The sequence below is a fragment of the Callorhinus ursinus genome, unplaced genomic scaffold (assembly GCF_003265705.2).
Source record: "Callorhinus ursinus isolate GAN/ISIS: 27379988/994484 unplaced genomic scaffold, GSC_fseal_2.0 scaffold58, whole genome shotgun sequence".
NCBI lineage: Eukaryota > Metazoa > Chordata > Mammalia > Carnivora > Otariidae > Callorhinus > Callorhinus ursinus.
In genome coordinates this window covers 1182347-1207900 of record NW_027397120.1, presented here as the reverse complement: position 1 = coordinate 1207900, position 25554 = coordinate 1182347, and the positions used below count along the sequence as shown (strand labels likewise).

The window sequence follows — 25554 nt, the reverse complement described above, 5'->3', positions numbered from 1 at the left end:
AGGGGAGCTGGTCGGGGGCCCGGAGCCCGGGCAGGCCGCAGAAGGGAGCTGGTGCCCGCGCGGCCCCCTGCCCTGTCCGGCTGCTCTGGCGAAGGCGGTGCTTCTCAGTCCTGCAACTGGAGGACCAAGGGGTCCGAGCAACCCGGCCTGGCGCCGCTCGGGAAAACGAGGCAGGCGCGGTGGGGACAGTGTCGCAGCCTCCCCCCTCAAGGGGCCAGCTCCGCCCTGTTTTACGTCCAGTCGTTCACGCTCGGTTTTGAGATTTTTGTCCCCCCGTCGGGAGGTGTGTAGGAGGTCGACTGCACCCCTCCCTCCCTTCACAGCCGGTGGTTCACAGGTAAGGACCCCCCGGGAAAGGCCCCTGGGTGCCCTGGGGTCGCACCTGCGGGTTGGCCCTCCCCCATTAGGTGCTCTTAGGCAGTGCCCGAGCTAGCCCAGCCCTCGCATGGATCACCCCCCAAGGGGAAGTGCCTGTGCCCGCGCCTAAACCTCCGACAGCCGGGGGTTGGGTCCAGGCGAGGACGGGTTCCATGCGGATTGTTATTGCTGGATCCATTGTTAGAAATGACGCGTGTATACCTGTGGCTGGAAGAGCCTGTGGTCGGCAGCAGTTCTTGAACTACTTTCGAAGTATTGTTGAGCACCTGAAATTCAAGATTCTCTCTTGACAGTGCTGCTCACTGAGCCAAATGGCAAAACTGGTGGGATCCTGGGACACAGGGAGCTTAACTCCTAGTGTGAGGAGCTCAGAACCACGGCAGAAAGCAAACTTGGGAGCCCCTCCACACTCGCATTTTATGGAAGGAATATATTGGTTTACAGACTTTGAAACGTTCTGGTTTGTTTTTATCCCTAAAATAGTCATTCTTATTTTGCATCATTGTGTTTTCCAGGAGTTAAAAGTTAAATCTTGGAACTCCATGGTACAAAGTGAGGAGTATAACACTCAGTCAGAACCTTCTTGATTTCCTTCCTTCCTTCCTTTAAACTTAAATGTCAGATTTATGCTACTGTTTATTAAAATTGATGGTTTTGTAAGCAAGTGAAATGGTTGCGTATCTGCTACCAAACTACCCCGTGCCCCCTGGGAGGACGTGTCAGGTCACCTAGATGTTGCTGTGTCTCCCCTCCCTGTCTCCAGGTGACTGCAGACCAAGGAGGATGAGCAGAGGTCCCCGGAGCACTGTTTCCTCCTGGCTGACAGATGGAAGGAAGCAGGTCCTGCAAGGCTCCCCCCCGGGACGGCTGATCCGGAGAGCGACGCTGGGCAAGTTAGGAGCACACCTGCTTCCCCCTCCAAAGAGGTTCACGAGGGTGTTAAGGGGGTCATCTTGTCTTCCTCGTCGATTTTAGACTTGAGTCAAAGTAGTCTTCACCATTTAAGAGAGATCTTTAAAATTCCCAACCTTAAAGTAAGTGGGGCATTTCTCAGGGCATTTGTGCCTCTGCTGAGTGGACATAAGTGGCTTTATTTGGAGCCCTCTCTTTAGGAGAGAGTTTCTAGGATGAGAGAGAAGAGGGTTAACTCGGGGTCTCATGTGCTGCTCACCACAAAAAGAAATTCTGGTATGGGGACCAGCTAGTGGAAATACCTCATGGGGTCAGACTGTGATATCTAGCCTCTCTTCTTGGGAAAGTCTTAAGCATCCAAAAGCCCACGGTAGAAACCGCTGCTGAAAGCACCCTTGATCTCCTGTTTAAAACTTCCCCCTAAAAGCTCCCATACAGTATTACAACAGGTAAATGCTGTTTCTCAGCCCTGCCTTGCTGACGTCACACACTGACTTTCCCCTGTGCCGGGTCCTCACCCAGCTCCCACCAGCTGCTAACCTAGAGGGTACTGTCTCTTCCCCCAGGGTTTCTAGAATAAGGTTCTGTCAGAGCACAGTGTTGACGTGAGCAGGGCAAGAGTTCAGGGCTTGGGCACCTGCTGCCTCGGACTCACGTAATTTCCTTAAGCCTCATTTGTGAGAAAGAGACTATTCTTGTGGGTTATTACAAGAATGAAACTGTAACGCGTGTGAAGCGCAACATCCACAGGACACATGGACACATTACGCCGTGGGGGTGTTGGCTGACGTTTTGGAGCGCTTGCACAGAGCTGCATACTGGGATGTTAGGTGCCCTGCTGTTGTGTGTCACGTGCTGTGTGCTGGCGGTCACGGCTGGCACTGCCCCTGCTGTCTCTTCCCTGAGCGCCGACCTCTTGGAGTGAATTCCTGGGTCATCAGGGCCGCCCTGTCTGAGGGCAAACGCTCCTAACTGTGAACAAGGACTCCAACACGTCCTGAGATTTACGGGACCTCCACACATAAAGGAAGAAGGAGAAAATTCTAAAACTGTTGTTCAGGCTTAATAAAGAAGCATCATAACTCTTCATGCCTCTCCGAAAACAGAGATGTGACTATAAATGTTATTACCATGGCAACCAAGCATGCAGTGGGGTGGCTGCTCGGCGCTGTGGGTTACAGGTACGTGTGCAGATAAAGCAGCGATCTCTGGAGTCACCAGTCGCACGTGCAGAGACCGGTGCACTCCTGGAGCACAGGAGGGCCGTCTTCGCACGGCCCCACTGGACCCAAGAGGAAGGGTGGCTTCTGTGGTGCAGTCCCCTTGCCATTGACGGGAACAGCCCTTTGCAAAGAGCAGCGTGGCCTCTTCCCGCCTTTTCTGGCATCTGGGATCTGTGGTTTCAGAGCTGAGCACTAGAGCCAGCTTGCCCCGAGAGAGAGGAGGCCTGAGAAGCTCGGAGCCCACGCTGCAGCCAAGGCCAAGAGCCATTCCATGTCGGGGTGCGCACACGCTGTGCGTGCATAATTGCCCGACCTTGTCCCAGAAAATGCCCACGGCCAGCAGGGTGACTGGCCGCACCTCGGATGGCTGGAGATTTCACTTTCCACGCGCTGGTAGAGCCCCTGCCCTACCCCAAGAAGGGGCTCGGCGGATGGTATTGGAGGTGAGCTGGGAGTCGTGATGCTGTGGCCGATGGGGCAGCTGGCAGCACTGGGCTGCACTCAGTGCTCCTCAGTTACGGTGGCAGGTGGGTCCCGTGACCCCGTTTACAGGGGGGACACTGAAGCCCAGGGAGGTTTGGGAGCCTGCTCAGAGTCACACAGCTCATAAGGTTTCCAAATCTAGATTTGAACCCAGGAAGTCTGGCTTCTGGGCCAGTGTTCTTAACATCCGTGCTCTGCCGTCTCAGTAGTTAGAGATGTTGAATATGCTTATGCGACACGCAGAGTAGCGCAGAAACAATATCGCAGCAGATCCAGCATCGGGGGCGCCTGGGGGCTCAGTCAATTGAGCGTCTGACTCTTTTTCTTTTTTAAAAGATTTTATGTATTTATTTGAGAGAGAGAGAGAGGGAGCACATGAGAGGGGGGAGGGTCAGAGGGAGAAGCAGACTCCCTGCCGAGCAGGGAGCCCGATGCGGGACTCGATCCCAGGACTCCAGGATCATGACCTGAGCCAAAGGCAGTCGCTTAACCAACTGAGCCACCCAGGTGCCCCTGAGCATCTGATTCTTGATTTCTGCTCAGGTCTTGATCTTGGGGTTGTGGATTCAGGCCCCGCGTTGGGCTCCACGCTCCACATGGAGCCTACTTAAAAAAAATTTCCCCATAATCGTGTCCTGCTGTGACTGTGGACTCACGCGCGTACCTTTTACACGGCTGGAGTCAGTGCCACGTGTGCTGACGTGGACCTTCCCTCCCTCGTACACCTCACGACAGCGGATGGCTTCTGTGGAGCTACTGACGGTAGCCGGGGTCAGCAGCCACGGGCCGAGGCAGACAGCTATTGCGCCTGCCCTTTAGTTTCCTTGAACTCTCGGCTTGAGACGAGTCCCTGGGACCAGACTCGGCTCTTGCCGTTTGTCCACTGACCAGAGTTACCGCAGGCTGCCTGTGACGGGCACTAGGGAAGGGGCAGGCCCAGCGGAGCCTGAGAGGCACTGAGTGTGGGGCCCAGGAAGGAGGAGAGGCACAGAAACGCTTGGGGAGTCGGTCTGGTGTTAAGGGTATTTGCAGAGAAAATGTGGTGTGCAGCAGTGGAGGCTGAGCCGTCAGCCATGAGGGAGCCGCGGGGCCAGCGCGGGAGTCACGCTCCAGCCCCAAAAGCTGGGCAAGGGACCCTGGTACCTTCCTCTGTGACTCCTGTCTGCTGTTTAACCTATCTAAGAGTAAGATATTATGGGCTTTCTTTTCACTTCATACGTATGAGTCCAAAAGCCCGTGGTTCTTCTGGAAATGCTCTAGGATGTATCATGTTTTAAAGTGTAGTTGACAAGACATTCTTGTTTCTTTTCCCTGGAAGCGATTGCATCTTCAAAGAAATGCCCTCTGTGAGATTCCTAAAGATTTCTTCCAGTTACTGCCAAACCTCACTTGGCTGGACCTCCACTATAACAGAATTAGAGTTCTTCCTTCTGGGATTGGGTCTCACAAGTAAGTTGTATGTTTGTATTTCCAGATTTTAAGAAACCATCATGTGTTAAAATGTGTGAGTGCCTGTTCTTTTTCTGCTTAGCTCCAACTCCTGATTGAATTTTGATTTCAGTGTAGAAGCATTTAATGCTATTTTTAAAGCCAGCTAATAGATGCGGTGGCTGAATATACCAAATGCACATAACTATAGTTATAATGTAGGATCTTTAATAGCACATAGAATGCCAGTAGCCACAGTGCCTTTGCGGGGCCAACAGTGAGGTTTTTGCAACACCCGGTTCCAGCTCTGACTCTCATCATGCGAAGCTGCCGGAAGGGTTGGGCATGTGGCTGGTGATCTACAACCAGCCTCTCTGCTCCTGAGGGCCTGCAGGTACCTATTAGTTTCTGATAAATAACAAGGAATGCTTTCCATTTTGGAAAGCTGGAAACCCCAAAGTAAGGAATGCCTGTTATTGGCCACATTCCCACCACTCTGATCCCGGGGTTTCCTGGCACCCCCACGTCTGGGACAAATGCCGTGCCTCCCTCCTCCTCACGTGGCCCTGGCCGGCAGCCCAGGGTCAGCCGGCCTCCTCGGAAGAGCCCCACCTCCTGTCCTGACCTCAGCGCCTCCCGTTCCCCATCCCTCCCTGTCAGTGTGTCCCGACCTTTTGAAACCCTTCTGGTAAACACTGTAGGATCCCCTTTAACGTGAGTGCCCCCTGGGCAGGAGAGAACACACACATAGGCCATGGGGGTGTGCATGGGGCAGATGTGGGGGATGGCGAGGGGGCCTGTGTGCCGGGACCCAGGAGGGACAGGTGGCCACCCTTGCAGGCCGGGCTTGCAGTGTTGGGCATCATTTTGAAAGAGCTTGGGAGTCACGGAGGGTTTGAATGGAGAGGGGTGGAACTCGACGTGGCTTTGAGTTCACTCTGTAAGGAGAGGGTAGTGGGCCACTGGTTAGGAGGCAGCGGCCTGGGCAAAGCTGACAACACAGAGCTGCAGGGCACTTGAGAGCCCGTGGGTTTCGGGTTAGATGTAGGGCGTGGGAGGAAGACAGTTATCCAAGGGCAAACTCTTGTTCCCACATGAGCAACTGTGTCCGCAGAGAGCCGTGCGGCCGCCGTGAAGCAACAGACTGGAGGTCTGTATAAGGCCCTTCACTGGCCTGACCCGTAGCTCACTGTTGTTCAGAGTAATTTTTACGAAGTGAGTATTTTGTCACATGTCACAGTGAGAGAAAATCTCTGTGAATCATTTGTGCCTTTTCAGGCTCTGCAAGGAAGCAGCTGATTTCTGATGCTAAGCTGGGGTCTCTGGCGGGGGGAATCAGAGCCGGGAGCCGCCTTCCTGGAGCTCCTGGGGTTGTTGGGCTCTGCAGAGCACATCGCCTGCCGTGAGTTGTACCACTGGACGCACAGAACCGTGTCCTTGGCCCCAAACAGGGCTGTGTGGCAGGTGGCCGAGCCTTCCCTGGACCTGCGCCCACCTTGTCCCATCCAGGTTGACGGCCTCTTGAGTCTTCTGAGCTTGTGGTTCAGGTGGGCTGGGAAGGCTTTGTTCTTCCCAAAGTCCTCATCTTCTGTGTTGAGGATGATTTAGTGCTTTCTGTCCATAAGTGGTGGCGCTCATACAGCCCAGGAGACGGATTGCTACTCAAAGGGTAAATAAACAAAAGCCCATTCCCCAAGCACTGCTCTTTCCTATAAAATAAGTCTACAGTCCTCCAGTTTTGATTTTGCCAGTCAAAGCCCCCTGCTTAGTATTGTTTAAGATATAATTTTGCATGTGATTTATGGCCCATTATGTCATTAAAATTAGATCAGCTTGCTGAAGAGCTGAAACACATTAATCAGAAATGTTAAGTAATTATGGGCTTATTAAAAGCCTTAAACTTTCCAAAAAGCCTAATTAAAGCAATGCCAGTGTTAATGTTCTCCGCCCCCCCCCATTGTCTTGGACGGGTGAGCTTGTGAGCAGAGAGAGTGAGGACATGCGTACGTCAGTATATATGCCTCCTTAAGCCAGCAGCTGTGACTCAGCTCGTGAATGTGTATGTCCAGCGGGAAGTCGCTGACATGACCAGTGGATTACTGATAGGACTTATGGGGTCAACATTTATCAATTTATTATTCAAAGTGTGCACGAGAATATTCAAACAGATCATTGCCCTGCTATGCTTTCTGGTGGATGGTTGGTTCCTGTGGTCTCCGCCCACCACAGTGGACCCCTAGGCCAGCACGCCGGCGGGTGGGGACGGCCTGACCGACAGGACCTGCCGTTGGGGAAGTCCAGGGCACCTGCCCACCCGCCGCCCAGTCTGCAGCCTCTGTCCACCTCATGCAGAGCAAGCGCTCACCCATCCCTGGCCTGTTTTTTGTATTACACAACTAAAAGGGGCTGAACCAAAAAGCAGTAGTTGAAGTGACAACGTTGAAATAATTCACCTTTGTGTACATCAAGAAAAGTTTAATCTGTAAAATCTGTTCCTTTAAAATTTCAAATAAAAAGGAAAATCCAAGGGAGTAAATGGAAAGAAAATTGCTAATCCTCAAGTAACCTCATTTTCCTTTGGGGTTGCCAATCCAAAAATTCAACTTAATTTAGCTGGAATAATAGAACTCTCAATTGTATGTCTGTGAAATTTTTCTTTTTCCTTTCAAATCCTGGGGACCCTGGTCCGTTGTGATGTTGGATTTTGTTTTTTTCACCTTCGAAGGTGAGATGAGGCTTGAGATGGCCTCCCTCCCCCCACAGTGTTGATTCATTTATGGGATTTGTACGTGTGCTCAGCTGCTCCTCTCTTCCTTTGGGAAAGGAGGGTTGAAGCTGGGGGGCACGGCTTGGACCCCACTCCAGCCACTCGGTCCCCCTGCTGGTTTCCTGGGGCTGCTGAGGTCAGCGATAGAGGAGAAGGCAGCTGGGGGCTTTTCCCCAGGGGCTTGTGAGGTCTTCCCCACTGTGGCAGGCAGCCAGCCCCACACGGTCAGCATCCCTGCATGCCCGGCCAGCCGACCCACTCTCTGCTGTGGTGGGGTGTGCTGGCTGGCAGACCCGTCCCTGGAGATGAAACAGGACAGTGGATTCAACAATCCTCCCAAAGTCCTGGGAGGCCCAGGGTGATGCAGATACAGAGTGGCCAGGGTGGGAGGGGCCCTGCCCTCTGCCTGGACGCCCATCCTGTGGGCTAGAAATACGGTATTTGTGTTTTTTTATACCAGATTTCAGCTGGTGGTCCCTAAAAAGTAAAGGAGAAAAAGAAATTGATCCTTAGTGTATGATACAGTCTTAAGAGTTAAAGGTGAAAAACAAAAGAAGCAGAATAGGGCGCCTGGGTGGCTCAGTTGGTTAAGCGACGGCCTTCGGCTCAGGTCATGGTCCTGGAGTCCCGGGATCGAGTCCCGCATCGGGCTCCCTGCTCAGCAGGGAGTCTGCTTCTACCTCTGACCCTCTTCCCTCTCGTGCTCTCTGTCTCTCATTCCCTCTCTCTCAAATAAATAAATAAAATCTTTAAAAAAAAAAAAGCAGAATAGGGTAAAAGGGGCAAGATAGAGTTCAACACGATATATTCATTTTTCCATATCATTCAGTTAGTTACTTTTTAGTGGGCACCTTGTATCCTATCCACGGTATATTTTTGTGGGAGATTTTATAGGAGATGTTACTAGGTGTTAGTAGGGAAGGGATCTGGAGTCAAAGACATGGAGAAACACCCCTTATCCCTCCTTGCCATGGTCTGAGACTTCCCAGAACCCTTCACTACGAATTACTCACCCCCAGCAGGGTGGGTGTGCAGTGCAGCAGAAGGCTTCCAAGCATTTTGACCAAGGAAACTTGCTCACAGGGCATGTCAGAATGCTGGATCCCTCACTGCACACCTCAGGAAACCCTGGAGATCAGCAGTCGGAGCACCAGTCCCCCTGTGGGGCAGTGTTGCCCCCAGTGGAGATTTGGCAATGCTGGGAGATTTCATGGTTGTCATGGCGTGGGGAGGCGGCTCCTATTGGACTGGTGGGTAGAGACCAGGATGCTGCTGGACATCCCACAGGTGCAGGACAGCCCCCCCAACAGAGAATAACCTGGCCTTGAGTGTCATTGTGCTGAGAAAGCGGTCCTGGCCCACTGCTGAGCCCGGGGGGCCACGTTTGCAGACATCCGTGGGCCACACGTGTGACAGCAAGCGTGTGTGCCTGCATTGACGGTGTCCCCTTAAAGAGGCAGCAAAGGAAGAAATTTGATGGTATATTTTGGGATGGTCATTTCATTTTCTGCTTTTTAAATTATATATTTTTTGTTTTATTTTAAAGGCATTTGAAAACTTTGCTTTTAGAAAGAAATCCTATCAAAATGTTACCTGTGGAGCTGGGTAAGTGTTCAAACAATAAAATAAAAGCTGGTTTTAAAATGCTGCCTTTTTAAGTTCATGGAACCTGTAAATGGGAACATAAGGCAAGTCATAGGGGGCGAGCTGGCTTGTACTTAAATCATCCCTTCTACTTCCTCCTTCCCGGGCTCTCAGATAGCACACCTCTCAAGAGCCGTTAATGTTGTAATGGATATTCTACATAGAAGGAGTGGCACATAAACATAGGGTAAGAAATAATAAAAATGAAGGGCTTTGGAGCCAGTGCACAGCTTCCGGAAAGTAGGCCTCAGTGCTGCTCTGGTCATGATCTCTCCTTTGTCCCTCCCTCCCTGGGAGCCTGAGGGTCCGGGCTCACCCTCCCCCTGCTTTCCTGGAGAGCTTGGCCGCTGACGGCTCCCTAGCAGTGCATGTTTAAAGGGCCCTCCTTTTGAACTTTTCGTAAGTTGAATCATAACCAGTATGAATTCCTGGTGATATGCAGTTTTGGCTCAGCACCGTGCTGTTGGGGTTTATCCATGGGGATGTGTATAAGTGTAGTGCCTTCATTTTTATTCATTTTCCCTGCTCTAAATAATGAGGAGGAGGAAACAGAAGACGATGTTCTCTGTTCTGCATCTGTTTGTCTCACAGATTTCTGCTCTTTACTATCTTTGTTTTTTTAGGTTTGATTTGCTGTTCTTTTTCTAACCAATTGAGTTGGAGGCTTAGATCACTGATTTTTTTTTAAAAAAGCCTTTATTTATTTGAGAGAGAGAGAGGGAGCAGAAGCAGGGGTAGAGACAGAGGGAGAGGGAGAAGCAGACTCCCCGCTGAGCAGGGAGCCCGATGCGGGGCTCCATCCCAGGACCCTGGGATCATGACCTGAGCCGAAGGCAGACGCTTAACTGACTGAGCCACCCAGGCGCCCCCTTAGATCACTGATTTTAAACCTTTCTTTCCTAAACTATGCAGTCCCAACTATGATTTCCCCCTAGTGCTGCCTTGGCTGTGCCCACAAACCTCAACATGCAGCATCTTTATTGTCACTCAGCTCAAAATATTCTCAAATGTACTGTGACCCATGGGCTCTTTGTGTTTTGCTTCACTTACACACAATGGGAGATTTTCTAGTTCTCTTCCTTCTGTTGAATTCTAATTTAATGCCACATGTACTGTGTAATTTTGGTTATTTGAAGCTTGTTCAGGTGTGCTCTCTGGCCCAGGATACATTCTGTCTGGTAAACATCACCTGGTGCACTAGAGAAGCTTGTGTATACCCAAGTTGTTACTTGATGTGATGTTCTGTGCATTGAGTTAATAGGTCAAGTTCCTTAATCATAGCACGTTCAGATCATCTACATCCTTTTTTGTCTGTTTATTTTGTCAGTGCCTGAAGGACTGTGTTAAAGTCTTGAACTATGTGCATTTGTCTGCCTTTCATTTTAGATCTGTCAGCTTTTGCTTTATGTATTTGGATCTTGTGTTATTGGTTGAATAGAAATTTGGGATTTTTATATTGTTATTTTTGTTACTCTGGTGTGTGTAGCGGTACTGCATTGTGGTTTTCATGTGCGTTTCTCTGATGGCCAGTGATAGAACTCTGTCACATGCTTATTGGCCATTCATTATGTATTAGTGTGGCCACTCCAGCCTTCTTCTGCTTACTCTTTGCATGGTATATGTTTTTCATTCTTTTACTTCCAACCTGTCTGTATTTACAATATATTGCTAGTATTGTAGGATCTATTTGGGTTCACTTTTTATCTGGTCAGACAATCTCTGCCTTTTTAATTTTTGTTTTTATTTTTTTAAAGATTTATTTACTTAATAAGGGACAGAGAGAAAGCATGCATGTGCATTTGCACAAACGGGGGGGGGGGCAGAGGAGAGGGAGACAAGCAGACTCTCTACTGAGCAGGGAGCCCAAGGTCATGATCTGAGCTGAAACCAGGAGTCGGATGCCCGACCGACTGAGCCACCCAGGCGCCCCTATTTTGCCTTAATTCTTAAGGGATATTGCTGATCTAGAAATATGGGTTGGATTTTTTTCATCTAGGACTTTAAAGAAGTTCCACTGACCCCAGGTGTCAGAGATCATTCATTCTTTGTTCTTCTTTATGAACTATGTTGATTGGCTCTGGTTACTTTCAAGATTTCTCTGTACCTTTGCTTTTCAACAGTTTGACTATGAGGTACCTAGCTGTGGTTTTCTTTGTATTTATCCTCCTTGGAGTTTGTTGAATTTATTCAATTTTTAAATTCACATCTCTTGCCAAATTTGGGACATATTTTGGTCATTAAGCCTTCAAATATTTTTCTGCTCCTCTTTTCTTTTTTTACCTATTTGTTGGAACTTTTGTTATTGTCCCACAGATCACTGACCTTCTGTACATCTTAAAGGTCATTTTTCTGCTCTTCAGAGAAGATAGATAAACATCTTCAAGTTTATGAGGCTTTCCTATCATCTCCGATTGGCTGTGAACATTGCCTAGTAATTTTTTTTCAGATACTGTGTTTTCAGTTTTAGAATTTTCATATTTTAATAGTTCCTATTTTTCTACTGAGAGTTATTTTTCCATTTGATATAAACATATTTTTCCTTTAATAATTTTTTGGATTATATCTAGGACATTGTGATAGATACATTGTAGAGATTCTGGATTCTGTTACAGTCCTCTTTAGAGTATTGGTTTTTTAAAAATAGGTAGTTAAGTTGAAAGGACTGAGATAGACTCGGAACTCTGGCGGTGGGCAGTAGCTATGGCCATGCTGCTCACAGCCTGTCCAATGCGTGGGAAGTTCAGGACTGTGCCACGGATTTGCACACAGAACATGTGCACGGAGACAGAAGGCTCCGCTCTGCAGCCCTCTTCTTTCTGGAGTCCACCCCTTCACTTTTTAGCTGCTCTGGTAGCTCTGTAGGCTGTCCTCTGGCGCTGCAAGTCACTACAACCGTGTGGTTTCTGTCTGTTACAGCTGCCCTGTGCAGCGCAGAAAGCCATACAGATACTATGCGCTTTGTGTCTTTCTCTTCTTGAAGCTGTTGTTCCCCTCTAGTTTCTGCCTGCTTTTCATTTCTGTCTTGCCCAGTTTCTGCAAACTAGCAGAATCCCCTCACTGTACCACGTGTAGCGTTACTTAGTGGTTCTCTAGACACCCCGTACATGTCCTTGACCGATGACTCTCTGCAGAAGTGAGTGCTCTTCCCATTGCCTCCTCCCTACCTCTGTGCTATTGTTTTCATAGATTTTGCTTTTATGTCTTGCTATAAATCCAGCAGATACATTTATTTATTTTGTCAGTATTTATTTATATTTTCTTACATCTTTACCCTTCATTTTTTAAAGTTCCCTGCTTCCATCTGGGATGACCATCTTGGCTTGAAGATCTCTCTTTGTGTTGTCATTTAGTTTTTTGGTAATGAATTATTCCCAAGTTTGATTTTCTAAAAAAGCATATTTACTGTTCCATCATTTTTGAAGAATATTTGGCTGAGTATAGGAACTCAGATTTCATTTAAAAATGTCTTTGTTACGGCACCCGGGTGGCTCAGTCGTTGGGTGTCTGCCTTCGGCTCAGGTCATGGTCCCGGGGTCCTGGGATCGAGCCCCGCATCGGGCTCCCTGCTCCGCGGGAAGCCTGCCTCTCCCTCTCCCACTCCCCCTGCTTGTGTTTCCTCTCTTGCTGTGTCTCTTTCTGTCAGATAAATAAATAAAATCTTTTTAAAAAAATGTCTTTATTGTCTTCTGGCTTCTAACCTCTGTTGAAAAGTCAGCTGTCAGTCCCACTGCTTTTCTTTTAAAAGGGATGTATCTCTTTTGTCTGGCTGCTGAAAATTCCTCTCTTCATGTTTAATTTTCAGCAGTTCACCTGTGATGTGCCTGGGTGTGGCTTTCTTTGTATTTACTTTTTTGGGGGCTTCGTGAGCTTCTGGAATCTGTTTATTGATGTCTTTAGTCAGATTTGGAAAATCCCTGGCTGTCGATGTTATTTCTTGTAGGTCTGGCTTCTTTCTTGTTCTCCTCTCCTCCTGGGCCTCCAGTCACATGATGTTGGGATTTTGATTCTGTCCCATGTGCCTCAAATAAGCTATTCTTTCCCATGCACTTTTCTCTTTGTTCCAGTTTGCATCACTTCCTGTTAACTTGTCTTGGAATTCACAGATTCTGTCTCTGACCATTAAACTCATTCCTTTAGTGCAGTGGTTGTCAGCTGGTCCTGAGGTTGCGTGTGTGGTGGGGAAGGTTTTCAGTTACGAATTCATTTTAGTAATTGCTGCAGTGCAGTCCAGGTGAAGCACTCTTCCTGCAACAGACGGGAATATCTGCATTTCCCCTGTATCTCTGCAGGACAGTTTGGGTAGATCAGGGCACTTGACCCACAGGACTTTTTGGCCCTCTGAACAGGCTGCTCCCCGTCCTCCGGCCTCCACTGGTTTTGACTGGAAGTGGCTCTCGCTGCCCCTTTGTGTGTCATCCCCTTGTTTCTCTTGTGCTGTTTTCAAGATCCTTTTCTTTGTCTTTCCGTGGTTTTGATGTTTCTAAGTGTGATTGCCTTTGGCTTATCTTACTTGGTTGTGAATGTCCTGGAAGTTACACTGCCGCCTGCCGCCAAGCCGGGCATGTTTGCACGGTGTCCTCACGTAGCGCTCTGCGCGCCCCCCGGTTCTCTGGGGCCAGCATACGTGCTGCTGCCCCACAGGCCTCCGCAGACTCCTGATTCCATCGTCCTTCGCTCCGGCCAGCAGACCGTCACTTGTCTCTTCTGCCGTCTCGTACGTATCTGCTGTTGGGCCCCTCTGGTGCATCTTTCATCCCGGACTTTGTAACTTCAACTCTACAACTGCTATTTGGTTCCTTCTTATAATTTCTGTTTTTGTTGACATTCTATACTTGTGGAGTCATTTTACCGTGTTTGTCTTTAATTATTTAAACATGGTTTTCTGCATTCCTTTGAACATATTTGTGACTGCTTTGAAGTTGTCTGCTTACTCTGATATCTGAGCCAACTCAAGGATAGATTCTAGTGACTGCTTATTTCCTGAGTATGGGTCACAGGTTCCTTTTCTTTACATGCCTTTTAGGGTTTTTTTTGTTTTGTTTTGTTTTTTGTCATTGTCAAGAAGCGTGTTAGATAATATAGCAACTTTGTATTCTTTTATTTTTAAATTTTTTAAAAAAATCCTCAGATTTTTGCCAGAGGGCTGTTATTGCTGCTTCTATTCGTTTTATATTATTTATTTACTTTTGTAACTAGCCTGGTCTTAATCTGTGCAATCTGCCTTCCCTGCAGACCTTTTTCAAAGCAAATTTCAGACATCTGTCCTATCATTTACCCAAAATTCTCAAAAAGGTCTTTTTTTTTTCTTTAATGCGCAAACAGTATTCTCTCTTTGTTTGATTCATTTGATTCCACGGAACAGTGTGTGTAGTTCTGGGTTTTTCCTCTCTCGCGCAGGGAATGTGACCTCACTGAAAGCGCTGAACCGAGACACTGCCCTCTGGAGCTCCCTGCTCCGCTCGTGGTGCAGAAGGGACTGGGCTCTCTCCTGGCCTTCCTGCAGATCTAAGCTGCCCAGCACTCTGCCCCCCAAGATTTAACTTCTTGAGGTTTGTGGGACAATTACTACAACAAACTGCATTAAAACTGAAGTTAGTGATTTTTACAGCCAGGACCGGGGAGGCTGTCTCCTCCTTAGTGACGTCACAAGGCCTCGCACGTCCTCTGCTGGACTCACACCGTGTCCAGGTGTCTTTGTCCACCCGTCAGAGCTCTCTGCCCTTTCCTGGTTCTGTGCCCATTGGTTTGCATTCTCAGTGCCCAGCATAGAGCCTGTCTAGTGTGGATTTTGGTAAAAATTCACTGGGATAAATCAAATGAAACCGTTCTCACCCCCAAGCCGCCATCAGGCACCTGTTTCAGGAATGACCTGGTCCTTCAGACCACTACTTATTCCTGTTCTGGTGGGTGCTCACTAAACACTTGATCCCATGTTTTCAACACACGGACCATCCAGCCAGGCATTCCCACATGCTCCTGAGTGAGCACCTAGTCACACTTAGACAAAGTGGAGATAAAAGAGAATTGTAATTGAATGCTCACAAAAAAGTAAGTATTCCAAAAATTTACTTCAGAATATCTAAATTTTTACTACTTAAAATATAACTTCTGGAATTAATAAAATACCTGTGTTGGAAACAGCCACGATAGTTATATACGTGGTCTAATCGAAGCGTGTAAATAGTTAAGTCTACCTCAGTAAACGTAAGGGGCCTCCAAAGTGATTAGAATGTGCTGCTGTGCTTAAATCATCTTTCTCCCAAATCCAAATAAACGGCCCCAGAACGCCCAATTTGAAACACCGATTGTATTCACAAGTGTCTTAGTCTGTGTCCCCCAGAAGCAGCTCCCGATTCAGGAGTCAAGGGCCAGTAAGTGATGGGGAATGAGATCCCAGGCGGCAGCGCTGGGGCTGAGCAGGGGGGATGGGGAAAGGAGGAAGCCAGCGCAGGGGAGAGGTGGGGCGGGTACGCCCTGGACGCCAGCGCTTGGTCCTGCTGGGTGCTGGGTGAAGCAGGTGAAGCACCACTGGGCCTCCAGCGGTCACGCTTCGCCTCTCAGGTGCCACCCGCATTGACCGGGTCAGGACCAGGATTTACAAGGTGACATTTGTCAAGGGCCACTGCTGAACTCAGGCCCCAGAGTTACTCCCAGCACAGCGAGGGGGTAGGGCGTGCGTGACGCGGCAGCAGCGCTTGGTTGAGTCGAGGGCTTTTCCCCGGGGGTGGGCACACAGCTCTCCAGCCCTGCAGGCTGCCTTCACATGCCAGAGGAAATGCCCAGGCACACACATGCAACTGGGGGCAGGAATTGAGGCCAGCAGGCTCTGAAATGGTGAAGGCCAAGGGCATGTGACGGCACTAGCGGTCAGTCACGCATCCGTTCTGTCTACTGCCTACCTGTTACTGTGAATCATGAATCTCCATGTTTCCCAAAGAGTATACTAGCTTCATCTCTTAATTATGGTTCAGAATCCAGTGCCATCACTCAGAAACCCAAAGCCAAGAAGGAGTCTATGTCAGCATGACCTGTGACCTAATTCTGTCCTGGGGGTGGGGGTGGTGCTGCAGGAGGTGGGGGTTACTCGTCCAGAGCTAGTCTGTTGATGAGGGGACATTTGAGCCTAGTCCTAAAGGCAAGACTATTCCTGGCCAATTTTCTTTCGGGTAATTTACCTAGAGATACAAGTGTTTAAAGTCATCAAAAGTATTGCCAAAGAAAAACAGGAGGCATATGGGCCAAAACTTGATTAGAAATAAAGATATTAAAAGATCTAGGGTGGGGGGAAACAAAAGTTTATTTGCATAGATTTATATGGAGTGTGAGGGCCTTGGGACAGAGGGAGCCTGTCCCTGCCCCCTCCAGGCTATCTCTGAAGAGGGGGACGGCGCCCCCCAGGCCTTCTCTGCAGAGGGAGCCTGCCCCCACCCAGGCCTTCTCTGCAGAGGGAACCTGCCCCCCACCAGACCTTCTCTGCAGAGGGAGCCTATCCACACCCCCAACCTTCTCTGTAGAGAGAGCCTATGCCCGCCCCCCTCCCCAGGCCCTCTCTACAGAGAGAGCCTGCCCTCCCCCCACCAGACCTTCTCTGCAGAGAGGCCTATAGCACCCCCCCCGCCCCCCCCATGCCCAGGCCTTCTCTGCAGAGGGAGCCTGTCCCGCCCCGCCCCCCAGGCCTTCTCTGCAGAGGGAGCCTGTAGGGAGCCTGTTCCCCGACCAGGCCTTTTCTGTACAGAGGCCTATCCTGCCACCAGGCCTTCTCTGCAGAGGGAGCCTATCCACATGCCCAACCTTCTCTGCAGAAGGAGCCTGCCCCCACCCAGGCCTTCTCTGCAGTGGGAGATTGTCCCCCCACCAGGCCTTCTCTGCAGTGGGAGATTGTCCCCCCACCAGGCCTTCTCTACAGAGAGAGCCTGCCCTCCCCCCCAGGTCTTCTCTGCAGAGGGAGTCTGCCCGCCCCCCAGGCCTTCTCTGCAGAGAGAACCTGTTTCCCCCCAGGCCTTCTCTGCAGGGGGAGCTAGTCAAGGGGTTTGATTCTGGAGAGCTGGTGTGGAATCCAGTCTACTATAACAACAGTTTATCCTACTAGTGATTTCACCAGTTACAATGATGAATCTAAGTGAGCTGCCACAGCCCTTGTATTTATCTGAGGAAGAAACTGCCTGATGAAGATGCCATTAACTCCCAGGATCAAAAGGGGTTGTTAAAAGAAAAGGCAATCTTTTTCCAGCCTGTTGAGAAGCTAGACCTGAGTGAACTGAGAAAGTCCACGGATTCCTCAGAAGACTGGCCGGCTGAGGAAGAAATCAAGTGCTTCTGGAAGCTGAGGCAGGAGATCATTGAGCATGAACACGCAGAAGTGCTTGAAAACTAGCTCTTAGCGATGGAATTGCCTCCAAATCTCAGGGCAGCGTTAAACATGAAGGAGAAAGAACATTCCAGCCCAAGACATGTGCTCAGGTGAGATTTAGAAGCCATGCTGTATTTCCTTGATCTTTCCAAAGTCGTAATATTATTTTGCAATTATCTTCTCAGACATGAGGCTGTGCCTGGCTATAGCTTTAATGGGGCAGTGCGCGCTAAGCCTGGCTTAGGATTGTGGTTGCCCAGAGCATGGACCCCTCGGGGGGAGATTACGCAAGAGAAAAACAAGCCCTCTGTGTGCGTGTGTGTGTGCACGCATGTGTCTGTGGACATCAGTGCAAAGAGAATACTTACTGGTGAATACAGATCGTACGTTCACAGGGGGTGAAGCCATTCCAGGGGGACAGGAATTGGCCCCTGGGGGTGCACAGAAGCCTCGTGGTTACTCTGGTTCCCGGCGCCACACAGCTCAGCTCCGTGGATGGCAGGGACACGTGTCCAGTGCACCGGTGGGGGTCCAGCTTCGTGGAGGGGCTGTTTGGAGGAGTGAATCTGAGAGGCCAGGGGCCGGGCCGTACTGAGAAGCAGATGGAAACCTTGCATTTACCGTGGGAAAGGTGTTCAGGGGTTTATCATACTGTTCTTTCACCGGTTCCAAGGCTTGGAAATTCTGTGAAGTCTGACTAGTGGCTGATAACCTTGGAAGCAGCGGAGGCACAGAAGACAGGTGCCTGGCTGTGACACGGCATTGACATTCTCCGCCCGGCCTGTTCCACGCCTGCCATGCAGAAACCCCTCCCTCCCTGCCGTCCCTCAGTTGGGACTCCTCCTGAACAGGGACGGGGGCTTGTCCTGCTGTGTGCCCGCCGGCCTGTCCCGAGCTCCCTGTGAGGCCACTGTTGTCTCGGACTTGGAGCCAGCCTGCAGCCTTTGGAGCAGGAGCCCCGGGCTGTGGGGCCCTGGGAGGCCACTCCTGTCGTGCCGTCTGTCCCCATTGGCCCTGCTTGTACACGTTGCATGTTGTGTTCTCGCGTGGGCCATCTGAGGGTGAGTGTGCATCACAGGGGCTGTGATTGTAGAAGGAAGATGCCCTCCATCAGGAGCATCCTGCCTGCCCTGGTACCATCGCAGCTCGTGGGGCTCCCCGCCGGGAGGACCCAGGAGAGCAGGGCTGTGGCCATCTGGGAGCACTGGGAGAAGCAGGTGGTGCTGGAGCAGCAGAGAGGGTGAGTGCCATCGGCAGGGCTGCGTCAAGGCCTTACCGGGTGCCCCTGCTTGCACGGGCATCTGGGGCCAGGCCTGCTGGCTGTGACTTTTCTGGGGAAGGGTTGGTTTTGCTCCTTGTCTGTTGGGCTCGGGCAGGTGCGGGCACAGGCCTTGGGCCGTCATTGCTCCATGTCCTCTCCACCCCGCCTGCCTTCTTTCCTCTTTTTCTCTGATTTCTTACTCTTCCTTAACCCTCCCTTCCCCTCCTTCTAATCACCTGGCTCGCAAGTCTTTTCTACGGAAAGGTACGGGCTACAGATGTACGCACAGAGACGGTTCGCTCTCGCCCCGCCTCGGCCGTGTTGCTGGATGCGGCGGCGTTGCTCTGCCCCCCAGGAGCCTGGCTGGGGCCTGTCCCCCAGCTCCGCCGACTACCCGTCTCCACTGTGCCCTGGGCCCCGGGAGGCCGTCCAGCATGGACCGCACCCACAGCACCCCAGTGCCCCTCTCCTTCTGACTGGGTCTGGCCAGTGGGGGGCCCCAGCAGGAGGCTGGAGAGGAGGGGGAGAGGGAGGGCAGAGTCTTTATCCCCCCCATGCCTCCCTGTGAGTCAGCCTGGGTCCCTCCTCCTGGGGCTTGGGGCGGCTGCAGCCCCTGCCCCAGCACTGGGCTCCTGCTCTGTCCCTGGGGGCTGTCCGCCGCTGCCCATGTGAATAAACCCTCCTCCATCCTGAAATCATCCCGTGTGAGTGTATTTTCTCTCAGGACCCTGATGGGGACAGACTTGCTGGCAAACGCAACGTGTCAGCAGTGCACCTGCTCCCCGTCCCCAAACCAGACATGCTGTGCAGTGGGGTCCGGTCCCTTCTGTGAAAGGAGGGAGAGCTCAGGCCCTCAGAACTGTCAGGGCTCACAGTGTTCCCAGCCCTGGGCTGTCATCCGCAGGGATGCATCCCACGTGTGGCTGACACTTGGGGGTGTGCTCTGGGCTGCACCTGGAGTCCTGGCCATCCCGGCAGGGTCTCGCTGGTCAGGGCCACAGGCGCCAGGCAGCCTGAGCTCAGGCCACCCCCCCGAGGACCCCCAAAGAGGCCCTTGGCTGGAGTGCAGGCTCCAGGGCGGGAGGTCCCGTGGCTTCGCAGGGCACATCAGCGTCCGAGCTAGTGATGGAACCCTTCTGGGGCAAAGCCGGGCCTGACGCTGCCCGGGGGGCGCGCCTGGGCTCGCCTCTCACTGTGATGCGCCCTTTCCTTTGCTGCAGGCGGGTCCCCCTCCTCTCTCTCCTTGGCCCCTTTCTTGATGGCGTTTCCTGACTGGCCGCCCCAGCACCGGCCCGTGTGGACCCCGTAGGTAAGCATCTCTGCCCTGTGTCAGCGTGAGTCCTGCTCAGTGCCCGCCCCCGGCCCAGCTCGCGATCGGGACGGTGCACGGAGGGTGCGCAGGGCGCTGGTGCTTGGGGAAGCTCTGGCCACAGCGGGATGTAGGGGCAGGAAGTCTGCCTCCCCGACACAGCATGGCCGGCTCGGGGGCGGCCAGGATGCCGCACCCCTCCGTGGGAGGAAGCTCTTGAATGTCAAGGCCAGGAGAACGCTCTCTTCTCGGTTTCTCTGCCGAGATGACGTTCCTTGGCCTCCTTGGTGACCGTGTGCAGAGTCCTGTCCTGTGGCTTGGACTCAGCACAGCCTGTGGACCCCCGTCAAGCCAGCTCAGAATGTCACCCCTGTGCCTGTCAAAGGGTGGGTCCTTTCCATCCCATTTCACGCTCAGATGGAGCCCTGTGTCCGGAGGCGCAGCGAGGGGTGAGGTCGTGCAGAGTCACCACTGGATTTGGAGTGTTGAGTGGTGGGGAGCAGAGAGCCCGGCTCAGCTGGGGGTAGGGGCGCAGCAGCCTCGGGGGAGGGCACAGGAGCAGCCTCGCAGGGGAGCAAGGCTGGGGACTCCGGAGTGTGCCAAGGGTGAAGCCCAGGGCCAGTGAGGATTTGCTGGGACCCCGTCCCATCCCCAGAGCTGCAACCACAGCTGAGCCAGGGGTGGGTTTTTATGTTCAGAAATTCCGCAAGCATCTGGTGTTGCAGCCTCACCTTGTGCTGCGGGCAGTGAGTCTAGTGGATACTGTTGCAAGGAGGTCACCGTGGTGCAGGGGCGGGGAGGTCACCGTGGTGCAGGGCAGGCCGTGCCGGGAGCATGGCGGTGCCCCGGCGGAGGGGATTTGGGGGACAGAGGAGGCTCACTGTTAAAAGTGAAACTCAAGCAGCTAAGAGGACATTGACTTGTCAAGGATGCCCTCACGTCTCCTGGGGACCTCTGAAGGCCTCTGACGCCCGAACCGACAGCCAGAGCCCGGCCATCTTCTCTGGGGCAGGGTCCTGGTGCCCCTGCTGGTCCCCTGGCACGAAGCCGCGGGACAGGAGCAGACAAGCAGTGCCCGTCTGCCTGTGGGGAGGGCCGGGAAGGGGCTTGGGAAGGGGCTCTGCTTGGGGCGCTAATGAGCTGCATGTCCCCCCGCCCAGAGATGAACGAGCGCTGCGGGAGTGGAGGGAGCGAACCCGGACCAGGAGGATGGCGGAGGAGGCGCCAAGCAAGCCCCTGCCTCCGCGGTGGAGTCTGGTACGAGGGGGCCAGTGGGAGGGGTACTGTCCAGTGCTGGGGGCACTGCGGTCCCCACTGAGCCGACGAAGCCCGAGGCCAGACAGCAAGCAGCCCAGCCACCTTCTGCGGGCCCTCTGATGGGCCTGCGTCCTTCCCGTGCGAGGAGTCGGGTCTCTGGCCAGCAGGGCCGGGGGGAAACAAGCGCCCCCACCCCGAGGCTGAGGCGTGCCACGGTGTCTCTCTGGGTCTCCTGGGCCATGGTCTCAGCCTGGGGGCCAGGGCGGCGGGCTGCGTGGCCATCCCCTCTGTTCCTGCATGCCAGCTCCCAGGTCGTGTGGGGCACACTCCACCCTGAGTGCCACGCGTCTCCCCTGTGTCTCCCCAGCCCCCCCACGGGTCTGAACCCAGGCGTCCAGGGTGGCCTGCCTGCTGAGCACGCCAGCTCCCCTCCCCTGTGAGCCTGTCCTGGAGGGGACGGCGCCTGCTCACACCAGCACCGTCCCGCCACCCTGCGTCTGTGCTGCTGCCCTCTGTGAGGAGGCCACTGTGGCACACGGAGGAGTCACTTTGTCCACGACCCCCCCGTTCCCCCCCAGCACAGGCCTGCTGTTCACGGGAGGGTGGCCGGATTCGCCGGGCCGTCCAGGACAGCCTCCCCTGGTCCTGTGTCCGCCCGCCGTGCGCTTCCAAGTGTGCAGATCAGTTACGTTGTCGGGTGGCTTCTAGGACTGGGCTGAGCTTTCGCGTCTGGGGTGAGAAACCACGGAAGGGATGTGCTTTCTTCCTGCGCGGCGTACCCGGGTTATGGCGCCCATCCACCTTGGTCCCTGTTTGCGATGCTGCTCCCCCTTGGTGGCCGGGCCATTCCTGGGGGACCCTGGGAGGCCTGCAGAGGCGTTCCCGCACACCTGTGCCTGCCGTCCGCCAGGCGGGCTCTGGTCTGCAGCAGGGGGACCCACTGGCACCTTCCTGTCAGGAATGGAATGATCTGGCCACCTCACGGTGCTCATGTTGCCTTTGTCCATTTAAACAAAGCAATGGTTTGTTACCCTAAAAAAAAAAAAAAAGACAGTGGAGCCTTTTTATCCATGTGCAGAATTATGGGAGGACACACACATTTTGGAAGCCAGTGTGGTTGGGACCCCAGGTCCTCAGAGTGCCAGGCGGGGCAGGGACTGTGCCTTTCCCATGGAATCCGTTGGCTCATTCCCTCGCCTGAGCTTCTTACGAAGGAGACAGGAGAGCAGTTGGTTCTCTCACACACGTTCTGGACCCAAACCCCTTGTGTTCTCTGCAAACTGTTAGAGCAGCAGCAAAGCCACAGTGGCTTGGGAGGAGACCGTACTCCCCGCCCTACCTTGACCCCTCGCTGGGGGTGGGCTGTCCTCTGCCCCCTGTGTCGTGGGCCACGTGTTCTGTGCCCCGTGTCTTCATGGTGTGCGTCCTGTGTCCCCTCTGTCATGTAAACATTCAAAGTCCGTGTTTCGCCACTTTAGGAACAAGACTTGCACAGGTAGACATTCTTAAGAATGCCTTCAGAGCTTTATTATAGCAAAAAACTGGAAACAATTTAAATGCCAGGAGATGGGGTGGCTCTAAGTAGACTGTATCCCAATTTCAGGTTACCCCTCTGGCCACGGGGAGATGAGTTGGCGTGCTACCTACTGGCTCCAGTGTCTAGAAGAAATCCTTACGAGTTAAAACAGCCCAGGTTGAGAGAGCCAACGAGACTCACGCTGGTCTATGAGAGCATGCCATGGCCTAATGAGAAATACGTTTGTCCCTTGTCCCCACACGGCTGTAAAACCCCGTGGGACCTGGGGTGGTGGCGTGTCTTGTTATTCACAGTGAGCCCCGGGGAGCACAGCTGAGTTTATGCGGACTAGGGATGCAGGGTGGGCCCTAGGTAGCCTGGCCACGTGGCTGGTCACCAGAGAGGGTGTGTGGCTCTGCAGCCTGCCCAGCACCTCGTCCTGTGCGGCTCTTCCGGAAGCTGTTCCTGAGTCACAGCCTCCGTGTTGAGTCAGTGCGTGTGAGCAGCTGTGTCTCTGAGTTCCGTGAGCCACTCTGGCGAGTCATCGACCCCACGGGGTGGTGGGAGCCCTGCTTGGTTGCCGGTCAGCCAGCAGCGTAGGGGGCAGCCTGGCCCTGAGGGACCGAGCCCTCTGCCTGGGGGGCCTGCGCCACCCTCCACTCCTGGTGCCAGGATGGAGTTCGGCTGTGGGCTCCTGAGTGGAGCGTTGCCGCACGTGCGGGCGGCCAGCCCAAGGTGGGTGAGGAGGTGAGGGTTCCGTGAGCTGTGGGAGCCGAGCCAGGAGCAAGCCCCCAGCCACTGACTCCTGCACAGGGTGCGCTTGTGTCGGTGCTGACAGGCACCTGCCCGCGGGGCCGCTTCCCCGCTGCGTCCCCGCCCGCACGGGAGGCTCTCACCTTGCTGGGGCTACAACACACTTGAAAGCGTTTGCGGGAATTTCCAAGCATGCGAGATGGAGGAGGGCGGTGCAAAGGCTGGGTGTCCCCCGCGGACCCTCCCCCCGTGCCCCCCACAGCTGAGCGAGTTAGAGCAAACCCACGCGTCCTGTCATTTCACCTGCATGCACTTAATACATGTCCTTCAGGGATCAGGACTCAGCATGGCCACGATACAGGACTGCCGCAAAGAGCAAGTAGGAAATAAGTACTTTCAGCCCGCCAGCCAGTCCCTGCCCAGCGCTCCCGCGTGCTGCCAGGCCAGGCTTTGCTCTTCCCCTGCCCTCCCCTGGCCCTGAGACCGCTGGTTCCGCTCCTGGCCCCGTGCCTGCGCCCCACTGTCACCCAGACCCAGGCCCCTCTGCACAGGCCCAGCTGTGCCTTCCCAGCCCCGCCCAGGGCCCTTCCCTCCACGAGCCTCCCCCCGAAACCCGAGCCCGGGGTTCAGGCTGGGCAGCATTCTGCAGTGAGTGTCGCTGGTGCCCCCAGCTCCTGGAGGGACATGTGCTCTTTGCCCCCACCAGCCCTCTGTCCCGGGGTCTCCCCTGACCACCGCATTGTCAGGCCTAGCGAGAAGCTGTTCCTGTCCTCCTTGGGTCAGGCGTCCCCAAGACTGGCCCTGTCCCTGGCAGCCAGGCCTCATGGTCTCTACCGACCTCCCCCTCTCGACGCCCCCCCACCGCCGTCCAGGTCTCCAGTCCCAGCCCTCCCCGTCAGGCCGCTCAGCTCATGGCTGCCAGCCTGCCCCCGCCTGCCCTCCAGGGCCTCCTGGATTCTACTTGTCGTCTTGCCTAGACCCTCTTCTCTGCCACAGGGCCTTTGCAGCTGCTCTGCCCTTGCCTGCCGGGCCTCCACTCTTCCGTGAGTCCTCGGAGCACACGCAGCAGCTCTGGAAGGTTCCCTGGCGCCTAGATGTGCACAGGCTCCTGGGCTTCCAACCCCCTGCTGGCCAGGAATGTCCTGGTGCCATCATCCACCGCCAGGCTCCCTCCTCAGCCAGCCTCTGGCTTCTCAGGCCAGACACACAGGATTCACGGTCGCCTGTGCCAGGTCTTGCCTGCTGCCCATCAGCCCGATTCCCCTTCCGCCTGCCCTGGGTGCTGAATGGGACGGACCCAGCAAGGGGCCCTCGATGGGGGGTGCACCATTGAGAGTCAGGTGCCCAGTGCACACAGCCCCACAGCACAGCTCCTTGCCCATCCACGCCAAGGTCCTGGGTGCACCTCTCCTCTGCTGGCTGCCGGGACCCCCTCCCATTACGCAGAGGGGGTCGTTGAGACCAGGTCGAGAGACCATGGCCCGGCGGGTGGCGGGCCTTGGCCCTGTTCTCAGAGTTGTAGTAAGGCGCCCTTGTAATTGTGGAGGCTGTCGGCTGGTGTGCTGCAGTATGTTCCTGTTTGTAAGATTCTGGTAAAATACACACCACGCACGTGAGCCCTCCCCCACCAAGCACCCAGCTCAGCGGCGTCCAGCACATTCACCGTGTTGTGCAGCCAGCCCCACCCTCCAGCCCCGCGACTCTCATCCTCCCAGAGACGGAAGCTCGGTCCCCATCCCCTCCCCCGCCCTGGCGCCCACCGTCTCGTCTCCGTCTCTGACGGTGCCGGCCCCGGGGACCTCACGAAGGTGGGGCACGCGGTGCTGGTCCTTCCGTGTCTGGCTTCTTTCACTCGGCCTCAGGCCCTCGGGGCTGCTCCTCGCAGGGCTGAGACCCTCCTCCCTTCCTCCCTTCATCCATGTGGACGCTCGGGCCCCTTCCAGCTGTGAACCATGCTGCTGGGAACACGGGGTGCAAACATTTGTTCCAGTCCCTGCGTTCAGTCCTTGGGGGTGTGTGCCCAGAGGTGGGATCGCTGGAGCTAACTTCTTGCATGTGGTTAGTTCTAGTTGGAAATAGGACTTCCTTGATACTCTGCAAGAAGAAGGGTATCCTGTGATGTATAATTTGTAAACTACATGGAGGTACTGTACACAATCACCGTTGTATTTTATAGCATGAAAACTTCAGAGTATTTGTATAACCTGGAATGACACAAAATTTCATAAATCAAATAGGAAATACAGAAGCTCTGAAACAAAAAATAAAAAATT

General features: G+C 53.6%; 1 protein-coding gene across 1 annotated transcript in view; it reads left to right on the top strand.

The window, feature by feature from the left end:
- The first annotated feature begins 7 nt into the window (after window positions 1-7).
- The window catches only part of LRRC27 (leucine rich repeat containing 27), a 43956-nt gene continuing 18409 nt past the window's right edge, over window positions 8-25554 (top strand). Inside the window, 10 exon segments of the mRNA XM_073884721.1 lie at window positions 8-337; window positions 1142-1236; window positions 1238-1412; window positions 4315-4445; window positions 8738-8796; window positions 14233-14259; window positions 14262-14376; window positions 16969-17295; window positions 18279-18425; window positions 20916-21012. Coding sequence (XP_073740822.1) covers window positions 1205-1236; window positions 1238-1412; window positions 4315-4445; window positions 8738-8796; window positions 14233-14259; window positions 14262-14376; window positions 16969-17295; window positions 18279-18425; window positions 20916-21012 — 1110 coding nt within the window. The 5' untranslated portion in view covers window positions 8-337; window positions 1142-1204.